Source organism: Acinonyx jubatus, chromosome B3 (assembly GCF_027475565.1).
Source record: "Acinonyx jubatus isolate Ajub_Pintada_27869175 chromosome B3, VMU_Ajub_asm_v1.0, whole genome shotgun sequence".
Taxonomy (NCBI): Eukaryota; Metazoa; Chordata; class Mammalia; order Carnivora; family Felidae; genus Acinonyx; species Acinonyx jubatus.
The window spans coordinates 136,376,420-136,394,185 of record NC_069386.1 but is presented as its reverse complement, the minus strand read 5'-3'; the positions used below and the strand labels follow the sequence as shown (position 1 = coordinate 136,394,185).

At 47.0% G+C, this 17,766-nt stretch overlaps 1 protein-coding gene across 1 annotated transcript in view; it reads right to left on the bottom strand.

Moving 5' to 3' along the window:
* The window catches only part of AK7 (adenylate kinase 7), a 69,929-nt gene extending 54,059 nt beyond the window's left edge, over positions 1–15,870 (bottom strand). The window contains exons 1-4 of the mRNA XM_053225110.1: positions 15,817–15,870; positions 12,841–13,233; positions 9,809–9,988; positions 3,257–3,365 (exon numbers count right to left, since the gene is read on the bottom strand). Coding sequence (XP_053081085.1) covers positions 3,257–3,365; positions 9,809–9,988; positions 12,841–13,233; positions 15,817–15,870 — 736 coding nt within the window. The remainder of the gene's footprint in view (positions 1–3,256; positions 3,366–9,808; positions 9,989–12,840; positions 13,234–15,816) is intronic.
* Between the last annotated feature and the right edge of the window lie 1,896 nt (positions 15,871–17,766).

Sequence of the window (17,766 nt, the reverse complement as noted above, 5' to 3'; positions counted from 1 at the left end):
AATGGGCAGAAGACACGAATAGACACTTTTCCAAAGAAGACATCCAGATGGCCAACAGACATGAAAAGATGCTCAACATTATTCATCATCGGGGAAATAGAAATCAAAACTACACTGAGATACCACCTCATGCCGGTCAGAGTGGCTAAAATGAACAACTCAGGAGACTATAGATGCTGGCGAGGATGTAGAGAAACAGGAACCCTGTTGCACTGTTGGTGGGAATGCAAACTGGTGCAGCCGGTCTGGAAAACAGTGTGGAGGTTCCTCAGAAAATTAAAAATAGACCTACCCTATGACCCAGCAGTAGCACCGCTAGGAATTTACCCAAGGGATACAGGCAGAAGTGCTGATGCATAGGGGCACTTGGACCCCAATGTTTATAGCAGCACTTTCAACAATAGCCAAATTATGGAAAGAGCCTAAATGTCCATCAACTGATGAATGGATAAAGAAGATGTGGTTTATATATACCATGGAATACTACTTGGCAATGAGCAAGCATGAAATCCTGCCATTTGCAACAACTTGGATAGAACTGGAGGGTATTATGCTAAGTGAAATAAGTCAAGAAAGACAGATACCATATGTTTTCACTCATATGTGGAACTTGAGAAACTTAACAGAAGACCATGATGGAGGGGAAAGAAAAAAAAAGAGGGAGAGAGCCAAACCATAAGAGACTCTTAAAAACTGAGAATAAACTGAGGGTTGATGGGAGGTGGGTGGGAGGGGAAAGTGGGTGATGGGCAATGAGGAGGCCACCTGTTGGGATGAGCACTGGGTGTTGTACGGAAACCAGTTTGACAATAAATTATATTTAAAATAAACAAACGAACGTACATTAAATCTCCTTATTAGAATGAAGGAGGAAGCAATAACACACATTCTATGTTTTAAGGCTCATGGAAGGAGATACAGTGTCCACGTTTGAGAAATGATTATGGTCTCTTGAGGAACAGGGTGGGGGGGTCCTATGAGGAGCTAAAACCCATCTGTCACAGCTGGAGGGCAGTGGTTAACGTCTAAAATTCATAATCACAGGACATCAATGCTGGTATTTTTATGTAGGAAAAAAAGCACAAATGGGTTAAATGAGGTTTCTCTTGGGGTATAGGGATAGAGTTGAAAGGGTATTCAGGGCATCATAACTTTTTATTCTAAGCCCTACTGTGCTTCTTAATTTTCCAAACATGTTTAGGTTTGTTTTAGTTTTTTAATGTCTGTTTATTTTTGGGAGATTGAGAGAGAGAGAGAGAGAGAGAGAGCAGGCGAGAGGCAGAGGGAAACAGAGACACAGAATCTAAAGCAGGCTCCAGGCTCTGAGCTGTCAGCACTGAACCTGACACGGGCTCGAACTCACCAACTGTGAGATCATGACCTGAGCCGAAGTCAGACGCTTAACCAACTGAGTCACCCAAATGCCCCCAAACATGTCCAGGTTTCATTTCAGAAAAAAAAAAAAATTAATTACAAGAATACATTATATAGAAAAATCAATGTTCCAAGCCTGACACAAAATAAGGATTCATTACATGTTAGCTCTAATTATGATTTTTAAGTGGTGCAATTATTTCAGAAGGCGCGGTTATACATCATCTGTAAATGTTTGCAAAGGGACAAAATGCAGAAAGTAGGCTTTCAAAGAATCTGTTTCAAAAGATGACACAATGTTCCTGGTTTTGATTTGTTCCCTACTGGATGAAATGTAGGCACAGTTAAAACAGAGAAGTCAAACGCTCTAAGCTCCTGAGGAATCTCACACATCCGCGGCCGGTATCTTAAAGTCACATCCCCCTTGTGATACCTGTCTGATAAACATGCCATTCTCTGTCCTGCATCAGAGTTCCTCACGTGTGCCTTAGCTCTCCTGTGGGGCTACAGGGGCCTTGAGGGTATAATCTTTTTCTTATTTGTCTTCGTATCTCCCCAGTACCTTCGACCGCGCCTCCTTAAGCAGTTCCTGTAGAATGAATACACGTTGAATTTTGAAAGTTGTTTCCTTTAATGATTAAAACTTTCTATCCTTGGAGTGCCTGGGTGGCCCGGTTGGTGAAGCGTCTGACTTCGGCTCAAGTCACGATCTCATGGCTCCTGGGTTCGAGCTCCGCGTCGGGCTCTGCACGGACAGCATGGAGCCTGCTTGGGATTCCCTCTCTCTCTCTGTCTCTCTCTCTGTCCTGCCCCTGCTTGTGCTCTCTCTGTCTCTCAAAAAATAAACATTTAAAAAAAATGTTCTATCCTTTGGAAGCACCCATTGCTTATTTTATATATTTATTTTTTTATAAAAGTTGCTTTTTAAGTTTATTTATTTACTTTAAGGTGAGGGGACAGAGAGAAGAGAGAGAGAATCCCAAGCAGGCTCCACACTGTCAGCACACAGCCCAACGTGGGGGCTCGAACTCACGAACTGTGTGATCATGACCTGAGCCGAAGTCAAGAGTGGGATGCCCAACCAAATGAGCCCCTCAGGCGCCCCACCCATTGTTTAATCAAACAAGGGGGCCATGAAGTCTCAGCTGACTCTAAGGCCATAGTAGTTAGTCCACATGAACAAATCAAAACCTAAGTCTGTTACAGGCTGCAAGGTTCGGAAACCAACACCTAAGGACAACCAGTCACAGTCAACTAGCCTCTTCCAGGTAAGCCAGCTGAGTACACTATAGCCAATCAAATAACTTCCTCACTTTGCTCTGCCTTTGCTCTGTAAGTCTTTCCCCTGGCCCCTGTTGGTGAAGCTCTCCAAGCCACTTCCGGCATGGTGTGCTCTCGTGAATCGAGTTTTGCTCAAATAAACTCTTAAAGATTCTCATATGCCTTGGTTTATCTTTTAACACTTCCAAAGGCTGATGAATATTCATCAGCTTTTTTTTTTTTATCAGAGAAAGAGGGAGAGAGAGAGAGAGAGAGAGAGAGAGAGAGAGAGAGAGAGAGAGAGGGCACGCACACACAAACGGGGGAGAGGGGCAGAGGGAGAGAGAGAGAATCTTAAGTAGGCTGCACGCTCAGAGCCCAACACGGGGCTTGACCCCACGACTCTGGGATCATGACCTGAGCCTAAATCAAAAGTTGAACGCTCAGCCGACTGAGCCACCCAGATGCCCCTCATTAGCCTAATTTCATTTCATGTTTTAGGTAAGTCTCAGGTCAGTTTTCCCACGGTCCTAATTCACCTCGTGTTCATTAGATGACTCTTGGGTTAAGTAAGTTGCACAAAAGCAGCATCCCTGGAGACAAAAGAAAGAAGTTCACTGACCAGAGACTGCCCAGATGGCCTCCTCTGTTTGCTGTGGGTTCTCGGTGATGTTATAAATGATGATGTCACACTCCAGGAGGCGCATGAGAAGGTCCTCCCGAGAGATGTTCTGAAAAAGAGATGTGACAGTCATTTGTTGCAAGGCGCTAACCTTAATATTTAGCTGGAATGACAATTTCCAAATTAGATATATGGCAGATGAAGTGTCCTACAGGAAACATTTGCAGGGTTTCTATTTAAAATGAAATTTTGGCTCTCTTCTGTGTGTAGTTTCCAAGTAACAAATAAGTTTATGAAAATAGCTGGGAACAGATGATTAAAAAAATTGCATAATGATTTTAGGTACTATTTCTGCAGGCTGTTTAAACCCCAATTCAGAAGGGAAGAATTAGAACATACTGGAAGAAAAATGTGTGAGGCATTTGAAACTAATGCAAACTCTATGCAAGATTACTTGAGCCATTATATATCCTGAATCGCTCAGAAGTGCTGATGAGTGATGAATGTGGATGGTTTCAGAACCCTCACGATGGCATTTATCCATTCTCTTCGTACATGCAAGGTGCCTTATTACAGTCGACAGTTGGGAATATTTCGAAAACACAGGAACTTTTAATGGGTGGAAATATAAAAGTGCTTACATTAGACAAAAGTAACTTCGGCGATCACTGTGTTTTAGGTAGCTGTTCCTTCCTGGCCACAAACTGAGTGGCTTAAACCACAGAAATTCATGTCCCACGGTCTGGAGGCCACAAGTCCAAGATCGAGGTGTCGGCAGGGCCGGTCCCTTCGGAAGGCTGTGACGGAGATTCAGCTCCGTGGCTCTCTCCTAGCTTCTGGTGCCTCTCAGGAAATCTCTGGGATTCCTTGGCTGGTTAATGCATCAACCACATCTCCGCCTTCCTCTTCCCAGGTGTTCTCCCTGTATACGTGTCTGGGTCCAAGTTTTCCCTTTTGGTAAGGATGTGGTCGTATTGGATGAGGGGTCCACCCCAATGACCTCCTTTTAACTCAATTTCCTCTGTGAAGACCTATCTCCAAATAGGTCACATCGTGAGCTTTCTGGGGTTAGGGCTTCAACAGATCTTTTTTCGGGGAGACACAGTTCAATCCATAATACACTCCATTGTGTTTCTTTTCTGGGCTGAATGGGCAGAAGGGAAGACACTCTGAAAATGCCGATCCAAACATCAGTTTTTAATTTTTCAATAGTGAGACGACACAGGACGACCCTGCTCTCCCAACGCACCTGAGACCGATCTAGATTCAGAAATGACGTGGGAAAGGAAGGAAGAAAGTCACTGGACAAATGGAAGGTGTGTCCTTCCAGCGTCCAGCTCCAGATGCTGCCCAAGAGAAAGAAGAGAAAGCATCTATGATTCCAGCCCGTGACAGTGTGTGAGAGCGGCGTCCAAAGAAACACGCACACGCATGTGAAATCATAGCTGGATTTCGGGTGAAACAGGCACGTTTCCAAGAGGATGGCCACCCTGATCAGACGTTGCATGACCACATTTGGGCATTCATTTGTTTACCCATCCAACATTTGGGGGCCTTGTGTTTGACCCCGAGGATAGAGGCAAAATGAATAATGTCTGGTTGTTTACACTCAGGAGCATTGTGTGTGTGTGTGTGTGTGTGTGTGTGTGTGTGTGTGTGTTTTGTTGGGAAAACTTATAGCAAATTATAGTCTAATGCAGACAAGGACATATCTAAGGATATAAGAAGCCTTTGAACAAATTAGAAAAAGGCAATCTTCTCTTTGTGGGGAAATTATAAGGCGGCACCTACTCTGGGGCACTCTGAACCCAGCAGAACACAACTCCTACTCATGTCCTTAGGCAGGCACCCTTGCACAGTGTGCAACCTGCCCAGCCTTACATGGCAGCCCCCAATATAGAAAGGGCTATCATAGAGGTACATCTGAGGTTTGATAGACCAGGAGGAATATGTGATTAAGGCTCCTGGGAGGTGGCATTCGAGTTGGATTGAAGAGTGAATATGAGCTCATTCAGCAGAGACTGGAATAGTAGATGGTTTGCTGAGCCAGGCAGAGGCACCTTCCACAAACTAGACCAGCCTAATGTTTTCCATCCTCTGCTCTCTCTCACCTTACATGCCACCCTTGCCTCTTCTGCTTGGTTCCCTGCAACCCATGCTCTAGCTATGCTGATGTTTTTCCTATTCTAAAGCATACCACACGCTTCCCCATGTGTTCCCGCCTTGTGTGACATTTCCTTGCTCCCTTATCTGCCTGGCAGTCTCTACTCAGCCCTAGAGGCCGGGCCTCAGTCCCAGCTTCTCCCAGTAGCGGACCATCCTCCATCCCGGATGGAGGCTCCGGGATCTCCAGACCAGAGGAGCTGAGGGGGGCGGGGGGCCGGGGGGGCGGGGGAGCGGGTGGGTGGGGGGCTGATCTGTGTGGTAGGAAGGCTGTGCTGTTACATCCGCCTGGCTCCGTACCTAAGACCGAGCGCTCATCAACTGCCCTTTTCAGATGCTGCTGTGTCCGCACCTCTGCGGTCGTGCCCACTGCACTGCCGTGGGGCTGCGTGTTTGTGTGCGAGTCCCTGCGAGGTGTGAGCTCCACGCGCCTCTGTGGATCCTTAGGACGCTCGAGACACGTTCACGGATCCGAACTCCAGTGTAAATGGTGGGCGCCGGTAAAGATCTGAACTAACGCGAATGGCCACGCTAAGGGGAAGGGGGCACCTCGTGGAGAGGCTGTGAGGCGCCCAGGTGAGGACCTCGTGACCAAGAGGGGGCGCCACGAGCCCACAGCTGCGGTAGCGGGGAGTGCGTGATGGACGGTCCGGAGGACACAAACGTCCATTTCCTCTTCCCCTTTCCCGACAGAACCCCAATTTTGTTCAGGTGCTCCCTTCTCAGCCTGGGAATCTGAACTCCACTCCCTAGCTTCAGGGCTGGGCTTTATTGATCTCAGGGTACAGTGATCCGTTCAGGAATGGGCATGTGACTCACTTCCAAACCGTGAGATTCAAGGAGACGCCTGCAGGGGACCGCGGGATTGTTCATCCTCCTTTCTCTGAGGACTTCTGGAAGTTCTCTTCACCGCGGTGTTGCTGTGTGTGAACGTTGAGACCCTGGACCGTTGCCGCCTTGCTCCCAGCCCAAGAGTGACGTCACCCTTAAAGGAAGGGAGAGGCCAGGAAGGGGCAGAAAAAGGAGCTGCAGCCCCTGGATCACGCCAGCCCTGAAGCTGCATCTTCCCTGAGACAACCAGCCACATAAACCGAAGAATTTCCTTCTTTACTAAGCCAGTTTGCCTTGCCTTTTCCCCCTATGACTTGCAGCCCCAAACAGCCCAAACATATCTAGGTCCTTAATCAAAATTAGGAGGCTGAAAGGCAGAGTGGTTTTGTAGAGGAGGAAAATAAATTTCATTTGGGGGCCTATTGAACTAGAAGTGCCAGCAGGACATCTGGGGGAGTGCACCAGGGGGCAGTTGGATTTGCTGGTCAACAGGGCTGGAGACAGATCTGAAAGGCATTGGCTCGTATGGGGGAGCTGGAGCCATAGGACCAGAGAAGCTTGAGGAGGGACATCCATTACGAGAAAGGAGGGAGTTCTGGGGAAAAGCGCATTTAAAGGACAGAAAGAGGAAAAGGAGCCAGTGAAACAAGGAGTGTTCAGATGCACGAGGGAAGTCAGGGGGTAAAGACCGCAGAAGAGGAAGGAGACTTTCTCCTGGGAAGCCAGGTAAGATAGGACTTTGGGAATTAGGCCAGCCGGGAATTAGACCAGTGACACGGGTCAGGGTATTTTCTGTGGCTGGACCCTCTCTGAGGGGGCAGGGGCCAGGGGCGGAGAAAGAGGCTGGTAGCCACCAGGAAAGCCGAATGAAGTTCAAAAGATGTGTGCATTGAACACATGTATAGGCAGAAAGAAAGAAGCCAGTGGTGACTGAAGACCCAGGAGAGGGTGAAAGGGGGTAAGTGGTGGAGAAAGTTCCCTAAGATGGCAGGTGGGGGGGAGAGGACTCTTTCGTTCATTTCACGAGTGTTTATTGAGGGCTGCTTTCAGCCAGTTAATGTGCTACGTGCCAAAGACGCACGGATAAACAGGGGAATAAGTGAGGCTCAGTCTATTCTTAAGGCTAACCATCAGGGGCAGTGTGACCCACAACAGACAGATAATAACAATGGAGTGGGAAAAGTGGGATGATGTAGGCAGGTAAAGATGCTGTGGGAGTCCAAGAAAAGAGCTCAGATTCCAAACGGGGAGTGGGGAAGAAGTGGGAATCACCGAGGGCTTCCTGGAGGAGATGACATCCTGAGTTAAGTCTTGCGGAACGAACAGGGCTGGGTGGGGTTGGCAGAGGAAAGTCTGTTCCAGGGTACGGCGTGTGCAGAGCTGTATAGCAGGGTCTGAAGAGCGGCAGGCAGGCTGATGAGAGGCTGACACCCCTACTGGAGGCATTCAAATGTCTCAGGTTGTGTGTGTAGAATTTGTCATGTGGGGGCAGTGAAACTGATAGAGAAAGCTGAAGACGGTGGGAAGTTAAGTTGGACACACTGGTGGTTCAGCAAGGCTTGACTCGAAAGGGAACAGATGCTTCTCCTCTTTGTTCTTGAAGCCCCCCTCTCCTCTTCACTTGTTTCTCTGTAGAATCCTTTGCTCCAGGAACACGGTATGGATTCTGACATCCCGCTGACCTCAATGTACACTTAGTAACCAGACTTGGATGGCAGGTGCCAGCCCTGAGACCACCCTGAAGGGTGGGTCTGCAGTTTGCTGTTGTTGTTGTTGTTTTCAAGTTTCTGTTTAAATGCCAGTTACGTAACGTACAGTGTAATATTAGTTTCAGACGTAGAATTTAGGGGTTCGTCGCTTACATACAACACCTGTTGATCAACACGGCAAGCGTCCTCCTTAATGCCCATCACCCAGTTAGCCCATGCACCCCCACTGCACCCCTCTGGTAACTGTTCTCGATAGTTAAGAGTCTGTTTCCTGGTTTACTTCTCTCTCTCTCTCTCTCTGTCTCTCTCTCTCTCTTTCCCCCCTATATTCATCTGTTTTATTTATTTAAAAAAATTATTTATTTTTGGGAGAGTGCAAGCGGGGGGAGGAGCAGAGAGAGGGGGACAGAGAATCTGAAGCAGGCTGTGTGCTGACAGACTGACAGGAGCTAGTCTGATGTGGGGCTCGAACTCCTGAACTGCGAGATCATGACCTGAGCCAAAGTCGGACGCTCAACCGACTGAGCCCCCCAGGTGCCCCTCATCTGTTTTCATATGAGTGACATCATACGGTATTTGTCTTTCTCTGACTTATTTCACTTAGCATAAAAATCTCTAGCTCCATCCACACATCGTTGCAAATGGCAAGATTTCATTCTTTCTAATGGCCGAGTAATATTCCATTATATATATATATGTACGTATACACACACGCACGCACGCACGCACACACACACACACACTCCACATCTTCTTATCTGTTCATCAGTCAGCGGACTTTGGGCTCTATCCATAATTTGGCTATTGTTGATGAAGCTGCTATCAACATCAGGGTTCATATAGTCCTTTGAATCAGTAGTTTTGTATCCTGTGGGTAAAAACCTAGTAGTGCATTTGCTGGCTTGTAGGGTAGTTCTTATTTTTAACTTTTTTTTTTAAGGTTATTTATTTATTTTTGAGAGAGAGAGAGAGAGAGGAGGGAGGGGCAGAGAGAGAGGGAGAGAGAGAATCCGAGCAGCCTCCGTGCTGTCAGCATTCCCACCAGCAGTGTAAGAGGGCTCCCCTTTCTCCACATCCTCGCCAACCCCTGTTGTTTCCCGTGTTGTTGATTATATTTTTTTTTTTTCCTGTGTTGTTGATTTTAGCCATTCTGGCAGGTGTGAGGCGGTATCTCCATGTGATTTTGATTCGTATTTCCCTGATGATGCGTGATGTTGAGCATCTTTCCATGTGTTAGCCATCTGGATGTCTTGTTGGAAAAATGTCTGTTCGTGTCTCCTGCCCATTTTTTAACCGGAAGGGTCTGCAGTTTTGAAGGCATTAGCCTGCTGTAGCCTCCTTTGCCTGGCAAAGTAATAAAACTATCGTTCCTCTTTATCCCCACACTGTCTTCGTGTTATATTTAACTCCCGAGCACAGAGTTGGGTTCAACGGCCGCACAGTTTCTCAGTAAGACAGCAACGTAATGATATGTTATTTCCTCGTGGCTTATTACCAAAGGAGGTTTCTCCCTCCCAGAAAATGCCCACCGTAGTTGGGTAGTGAGGGGCAGCACGCATTTTGAACACAGTTTAGAAGATTCTGTGAGTCTGCAAGTCCAAATTAGATCCATCCCTTCCAGGAGTATCTAATTTAAATTCTTTGCTCCAGGCACACATTTAAAGTGGAGACAATGGTTGTTCTCCGTCAGGGGAGAAAGACTTGCCTCCACCTGTCCCACACCTTCCTGCACCCCCATGTGTGCAGAAGAGAGAAGGGGAAGCAGAGAATAACAGCATATTGTGAAGGTGTTGGAGAGCAAGGTGACTCTGCCCTTGGTCAACACTTAGCAAAAGCCACCTGGACTTACGCTGTATGTCTCCACGGCAAAGTTGGGCCGAACGCCTTCGAGCTTGGAAAGCGTACCCACGATCTGGAACGTGCCGTCCTTCAGTTTGGATGAGGCTTCCATGGCTGACTTCCTTTCTTCTTCTTCCTCTTCTTCTGTGATTTCTTCAAGTGAAGCCCCGACTACACAGTTAGACAGGAACTGCAAGAAAACACAAACTTGCTAAGAAAATACTAAGGACAACTTAGAGAAAGGGTAGACAGTTGGAATGATTCTAAACACCGACCATTCTTGAGGGCTTGCTAGAGGTACCCCACGTGTATAGCCGATGCGTTTTACCCTGGTGGTTTGCTGAAACTAACAATGACCCCAGTAACACGGCCAAGTGGGTACTATTATGGCACTCTAATTTAAAGCATTTTTAAAGTTTATTATTTATTTTTGAGAAAGAGAGAGTGCATGCAAGGGAGGGGCAGAGAGAGAGGGAGAATCTCAAGCAGGCTCCGCACTGTCAGTGCAGAGCCTGATGCAGGGCTTGACCTCCCCATCCTGGAGATGATGACCTGAGCCGAAATCAAGAGTCAGATGCTCAACCGACTGAGCCACCCAGGTGCCCCAATGGCACTCTCTTTTATAGATGAGGAAGCCAGGCCCAGAGAACTTAAAGAAGGTGTTAAGAATATTGCCCTGCTCTGGCAATGGGCAGAGCAGGGCTGGGGTCACCACGATGATCTTGTCTAATAGAAACGTAGCAGTGTAATGTGATCAACTCAGGTAAGTTAAATTGGCTAGTTGCCACATTAACAGCAGTAAAAAGAAACCAGTGTAACTAATTTAAATAATGTTTTCTTTACCCAACAGATTCAAAATATTATCAGTTTAACATGTAATCAGTGGAAAAAAATTATTAATGAGATCTTTTATGTTCCTTTTTGTTCACACTAAGTCTTTGAAATTCCATGTGCATTTTACACTGACCGTAGGCTAATCTCCATTTGGATTCGCCACATTGAAACGTTCAATAGCCACATGTGGCCAGTGGCTACCTTTACAAGTAATGAAATAGAATGAAGTTGGCGAAGTTTCACTTTTTATTTTACAGAAGTTATCCTTGGGAGTGGCTTATGAAATGTTAAAGAGTTTCATATATACGTGTGTGTGTGTGTGTGTGTGTGTGTGTGTGTGTGTGTGTACACAAATGTATATGTATGTATATATAATATGTATGTATACTTTATAAGAATGGTTTTAGGGGCGCCTGGGTGGCTCAGTCAGTTTAGCGTCCGACTTCAGCTCAGGTCACGATCTCGCGGTCCGTGAGTTCGAGCCCCGCGTCGGGCTCTGGGCTGACGGCTCAGAGCCTGGAGCCTGCTTCCGATTCTGTGTCTCCCTCTCTCTCTGCCCCTCCCCCGTTCGTGCTCTGTCTCTTTCTGTCTCAAAAATAAATAAATGTTAAAAAATTAAAGAAAAAAAGAATGGTTTTAATTTACATATTAAACACGTATGTAATCACGATATTATTATACCGTGGGAGGAACAGCAAACCAAAATGAAACAAACAGGAAGTCCCACCTCATTTATTTTGATAAACGTCACTTTGAGTTAGTAATGCAAGATTAGCAGGTTCAACCTCTTACTGGAAGATAATTCTTCCAAGTATGTCATGTATATTTTCATTTCTCTCTCAAACATACATATTCAATTTTATTATCTCATTTCACAGATGAGGAAAGAGATGCCCAGCTGGAAGTAACTTGCCCAAGATTGCACGGGCAGGGAGGGGTACAGCTGGACCCTGGGATCTCAAGGCTGCACACGTACCACGCCCGCCACACTGCTCTGTCCCGGGGACAGAAAGGGGGGAGCAGGGGCTGTGGGGAGCGGGTGGCGTTGCCCAGCTGGGCCGGGAACCTGAAGACCAGAGACCTGGCCTTCATTTCTTTTATAGACTTCTTATTCCCACTCACATGGTGCTTGGTACAGAGAACAGCAATTACCTAAAAGGCCAGAGCTAGAGGTCCAGGTGAATTAAGGAATAACTGAAAATTCTGTTACTGATAAGCTTTTGCAAAAGATCTCTACAAATGGAAAGAAAAGAAAATTTGCTCTAAAAATATTATACTGTAAAAAAATAATCAGAGCTCAAAAGGGGGTAAAGTAAAAAGCTAAATTCCCTTCCCTCCCACTCTCCTAATCTCAGTCAGGTTCGCCTCTCTTTGTACAATAATCCAGTAGCTTTCAGTGGATTTGGAATATAAACCAAGACCCTGACCTCCACCCCCTCCCTGCCCCCAGATGTGGGCCTTTGTTTTGGATTCTGCTTTAATTTATGCAACAAATATCAGTGGAGTGCTGAGCACGCCTGAGGCACCATTTGACTGCTGAACAGGCCCACCTTCTGACTTTCATGGGCCTTTTCCTCCCCCCCCCAAAAAATGAAAAATTATATTTCATGACTGTATTGCCATAAAGACCCACAATCTTTGACTCTAACGTTTCATTTGGTTCCTTCTGATTTTAAAAGAAACATTTCTGGGGGCGCCTGGGTGGCTCAGTCAGTTAAGGGTCCGACTTCAGCTCAGGTCATGATCTCACAGGTTGTGAGTTTGAGCCCCATGTCAGGCTCTGTGCTGACAGCTCAGAGCCTGGAGCCTGTTTCAGATTCTCTGTCTCCCTCTGTCTCTCACCCTCCCCTGCTCATGCTCTCTCTGGCTTTCTCAAAAATAAATACAACATTTTAAAAAAGAAAGAAAGAAAGAAACATTTTTGTCAGTCGCCAAGTCTCGCGGGCCCTTGGCTCCCTGCATGCTGCCCTGCGGCCTGGTTCCCTGCACCCTCACCTCTCTGCCCTCGGACTCCCTCCTGCAAACACCTGGGCTTCCAGCTGGAGCTCTGCGTGCAGACTGGTGCCCAGGACCAGGAACCCCCTCTTAAGGGGAGCCTCTGACAGCGCCCCGTGGCACAGACCCTCGCTGGGTTCGGGGGTTCGGGAGCCCGGGGCGGGGGACCGGGAGCTGGGGTCTGGGACTCCACTCTGACCCTCCGCTGCTCACCTTCCCGATGTTCCCGCTGCTGTATGAATCCAGCAGGTTTATAAACACCCTCTGGATCCGGATAACTTTCTCCATGGGTGCAGTAACTTCCTCTTCCTCACCCTTGGTGGCAGCCGCACCGGTAGCTAAGGAGAAAGCGTCCCTCTGGTTGCCAAGGAGTTGGGACAGGAGCGGACCCTTCAGGGGCGTGGCCTCGGGCGCGGGGCGGAGCGTTCCTGGGGCGGGGGCGGGGCCGCCGGTTTCCCGCGCGGGGCGGGCTCTGCCGGGCCGTGGGGCCAGGGTGATGTGCCCGCTGTGCTTGCGTCCGCGCCCTGTGCTCTCGTGCAGGGCGGGGGAGGCCTCGACACAGGGGCCAGACGACCCCTGCTCCCTTTCCTCTCTTTGATTCCGAAACTGGAAACACCCCCCAGGGGTCACCTGACGCAGACCACTGGAAATGCTGCTGAATCCGCTGATCCAGGAAAGCTCACACCCACGTTGCCCTGTGGGATGGTCTGACCAGGACGTGACAATCCTGCAGCGCAAAGAGCAGCTGTGGCCACGGAGTTTCGTGTCCAGGACGCTGGAACGACAGCGCGTGTGGTCCTCACTGTCCAGTTGCTGCTTGATTCATGGGGCTCAGCTGGCTTTAGGGGCTGTTTGGTAGCAGTTCCGGGAGACCTGGGGGCTGGCAGGGGTGTCATCCACATTCCCAGTGAAAGGCTTTTGACCTTTCCAAATGAGATTATACATGCAGGTGCCCAGCTAAACCTACAAATTAAAAGATGACATTCAGTTTGTCTTATCACAGGACCACAAATGACCTTGTGGACTATGTATCCTGCCCTTGTCTTGGAGCAGTCTGATTCTATTGAAATGCTTTGTGTTCTACACAATAACTTGTTAAATGTAGATATTTAACCCATGCAGCATTTTTTTTTATACACACTGTATTTATTTAGAGACAGCATGGGGGAGGGGCAGACAGGGGAGGGGCAGAGGGCGGGGGAGACGGGGGAGTCAGAATCCGAGCCAGTCTCCGGGGCTTGAACTCGTGACCCCAACAGAAATCAAGAGATGGCAGCTTAGCTGACTGAGCCACCCAGGCGCCGTGTGTGTGTGTGTGTGTGTGTGTGTGTGTGTGTGTGTGTGTGTGTGTGTGTATTTAATTGCCTCAAAAATGGATGTGACCCAGGAGCTTCATACAACTTGGAGGTTCTGGGCACTCAGCAGATTTGGCCTTGAATCCCAGCTCTGCAGCCATTTGTGGGAGATTGGGATAATGTTTTAACCTTACCTCAGCTGTTAAATTGGCTGTAAAACAGGAGTGAAATCACCAGCCTGACAGGGCTGTTAGGATTAAGATATAGACGACAGCATTTTCTGAAGCGGTGTCCAAAGGTGAAATCGCCTTTTATTTTTCTGCAAGGCTAAGGCACAGGTCTGCAAATGGGAGCCTTTCATTTTTTTTTCTCTTTTTCTTTCTTTCTTGTCTCCACCCCCTTTCCTTTTTTATATACGTCTCACTAAACTTGTTTTGATACAATAATTAACACCTTGAAATTTTGCACTCACTTTGGGAACAGCTTGCTCACAGCAACATTTTTTTAAAAGTTATCAACAAGATGTAAAAATATTCATGCAAGACCAGTGCAAAACTTTATGGAGTAAATATTCTTCAGCATTCTTTCAAATGACTTTAGTCCAAATATTCTAGAATTCACTAGATGCCTCATTTCGATTTTAGTTTGTCCCTAATGATATGCAGCTAAGCAGGTGAGTATTTTGAAAGTGATTCAACTGGTCGTCTTACTATATAATAGCTCAGCTTTGTTTCTTTCTTATCGTTTCTCCTCCTGCTAACCGGTAAGCGACCCGGTGCCATAGTTCTAAGTGGATGGCTTCCAGAGCATTTATTTTACAGCTGTCATGTTGGTAGGTGAGGGAAGGAGGGTCTATTGATTAATTCTATTATGTCAACAAGTAATGTCCCTTTCTTTGTCTGTTATTCTTTTTTTAGAATCAGCTTTCATATATAGGCATATCTTGGAGAATTTTGGTTTCCAGACCACTACAATGAAGAGAATATTGCAACAAAGCGAGTGAATTTCTTGGTTTCCCAGTGCATATGAAAGTTGTGTTTACCCTACAGTGTAGTCGATTAAGTGTGCTATAGGATTATGTCTAAAAAAAAAAAATCGATGCACCATAATTAAAAAATACTTTATTGCTAAAAAATGCTAACCATTATTTGAGTGCTTGGTGAGTTTTAATCTTTTTGTTGGTGCAGGGTCTTGCCTCAGTGTTGATGGCTGCTGGTTGGTTAATCAGTGTGGTGTTTGCTGAGGGTTGGGGTGGCTGGGGCAGTTTCTTAAAATACGACCACAATGAATTGCACACCATTGATTGACCATTCCTTTCAGGAATCATTTCTCTAGCATGTGATGACGTTTGGTAGTGTTTTACCCACAGTAGAACTTCTTTCAAAATTGGAGTGAATCCTCTCAACCTCTACTCCTGCTTTGTGAGCTAAATTTATGAGATATTCTAAACCTTGTCATTTCAACAATCTTCACCAGTAGATTCCATCTTGAGAAACTCACTTTCTTAGCTCATCCAGAAGAAGCAACTGCCCACCCGTTCAAGTTTTATTGTGAGATTGTAGCAAATCAGTCCTGTCTTCAGGCTGCCCTTCCAATTCTCTCCTGCTGTTTCTATCACATCTGCAGTGACTTCCTCCACTGATGTCTTGAAACCCCCCACATCATCCATGAGGGCTGGAATGAACTTCTTCCAAACGCCATGTTGGTATTTTGACCTCATAAATCATGAATGTTTTCATGGCGTCTAGAATGGTGAATCCTTTTTAGGTTTTCAATTTACCTTGCCCAAATCCATCAGAGGAATTATGAGACAGCTACAGCTTTTCAAAATGTATTTCTTAAATAAGACTCCAAAGTCGAAATTACTCCTTGATCCGTGGGCTATAGAACAGACCTGCCTGTTGTTAACAGGCATGAAAGTAACATTCATCTCATTGCACGTCTTCATCGGGTATACATTGTCGATAAGCGGTAATATTTTGAAATGATTTTTTTTTTTTTCTGAACAGGTCTCAACAGGGGCTTAAAATATTTAGCAGATTATGTTGTAAACAGATGTGCCGTCACCCAGGCTTAGCTGTTCCATTTTATAGAGCACACAGTGGATTTAACGTAATTCTCAAGGGCCCTGGGATTTGGGGAATGGTAAATGAGCATCGGCTTCCAATTAAAGTCATTGCTACATTAGCTCCTAAGAAGTCAGCCCGTCCTTTGAAGCCAGGCATGGACTGTTCTCTAGCTATCACAGTCCTAGAAGGCATCTTCTTCCAGTAGAAGGCTGTTTCATTCACATGGAAAATGTTTAGTGTGGCTGCCTTCATTAGTTAGCTTGGCTGTATCTTCCAGATAGCTTGCTTTGAATTGGACTTTTATGATATGGAGACAACGTCTTTCCTTAAACCTCCTGACTAACCTCTGGCAGCTTTGAACTTCTCTTCTGCAGCTTGCTCACCTTTCCCACCCTTCACAGGATTGAAGAATTAAGGCCTTGCTCTGGCTGAGGTTTCCTGGTATAAGGGAATGTGGTGGTTGGCTGATGATCTATCTAGACCACGGCTTCCTCCACACAAGCAGTAAGGCTGTTTTGCTTTATCATTTGTGTGTTCACTGGAGCGGCACTATTAGTTTCCTTCAAGAACTTTCCCTTTGCGTTCACATCTCAGCTAACTGGTGCAAGAGGCCTCACTTTTGGCCTACCTTGGCTTTCCATGTGTTCCTCGCTAAACATTTCTAGCTTTTGGTTTAAAATGAGAGATGTGCGGGATGTCTGAGTGGCTCAGTCGTGGCGTGTCCACCTTTGGCTCGGGTCATGATCTCGCAGTTCATGGGTTCGAGCCCCGCATCAGGCTCCGTGCTGACAGCTCAGAGCCTGGAGCCTGTTTCAGATTCTGTGTCTCCCTCTCTCTCTGACCTTCCCGTTCATGCTGTCTCTGTCTCAAAAATGAATAAACGTTAAAAAAAAAATTTTAAATGAGAGATGTGCAACTCTTCCTTGCACACTTAAGAGGCCACTGTAGGGTTATTAACTGGCCTAAGTTCAATATTGTGGCTCGGGGAATCGGGAGGTGCAAGGAGAGGGAGAGAGACAGGGGGTAACAGCTGGTTGCTGGAGCTGTCAGAACACAGTTTATCAATAAGGTTCACCGTCCTGTATGGGTGTGCTTTGTGGCACCCATAACAATGATAATAGTAACATCAAAGATCACTGATCACAGGTGACCACACAAATATACCTTTAATTTGTGGGAACTGTCCGCCCCGCCTCCCCCCTCCCCTGCATTATCTGTGAAGTGCAATAAAATGAAGTAAGCCTGCAGCCACGGAGTTCAGGTGACGCTTGTGTCACTGGATGGGGACAGTTGGTGGAGACGGAAGACGGGGTTCTGACCCCACACGTGCTCACGGGTGGACTGCTGAGCAAGGCCTTCCCTCTGTCCACGTCTCAGCCAAGCCATCCCCAAAACAAAGGGGCCGAGGGCAGAGTTCGGAGGTCCGCGTGGCACACGTCAGGATCTGTGTTTCACCCCGTTCCCCGTGACAAACAGCACATTCTGGGTGTTTGAACACCAGACAGGGAAGAGCGCGGTGTGATGGAGGCGGCTAAGGACACCACTAGCGGCCGATTCACTGCTGACCTGGAGGAAAGGTGGGAGGAAGGCTGTCGTCCTGGGCAAGGGGGTGGGCAGGCAGTCCTGGCTTCGCAGTCAAGCTGCCTCTTCAAGGGTCCTGGGAGTGAGCACGATGCAGTGCAGCTTCGTGCTTTTGCGAGGAAAATGTTCTTCGGCCGCTGAAGCACCATCCAGATCTCGCCGAATTATCGCCTAGAAGCTAATGAAGAAACTGT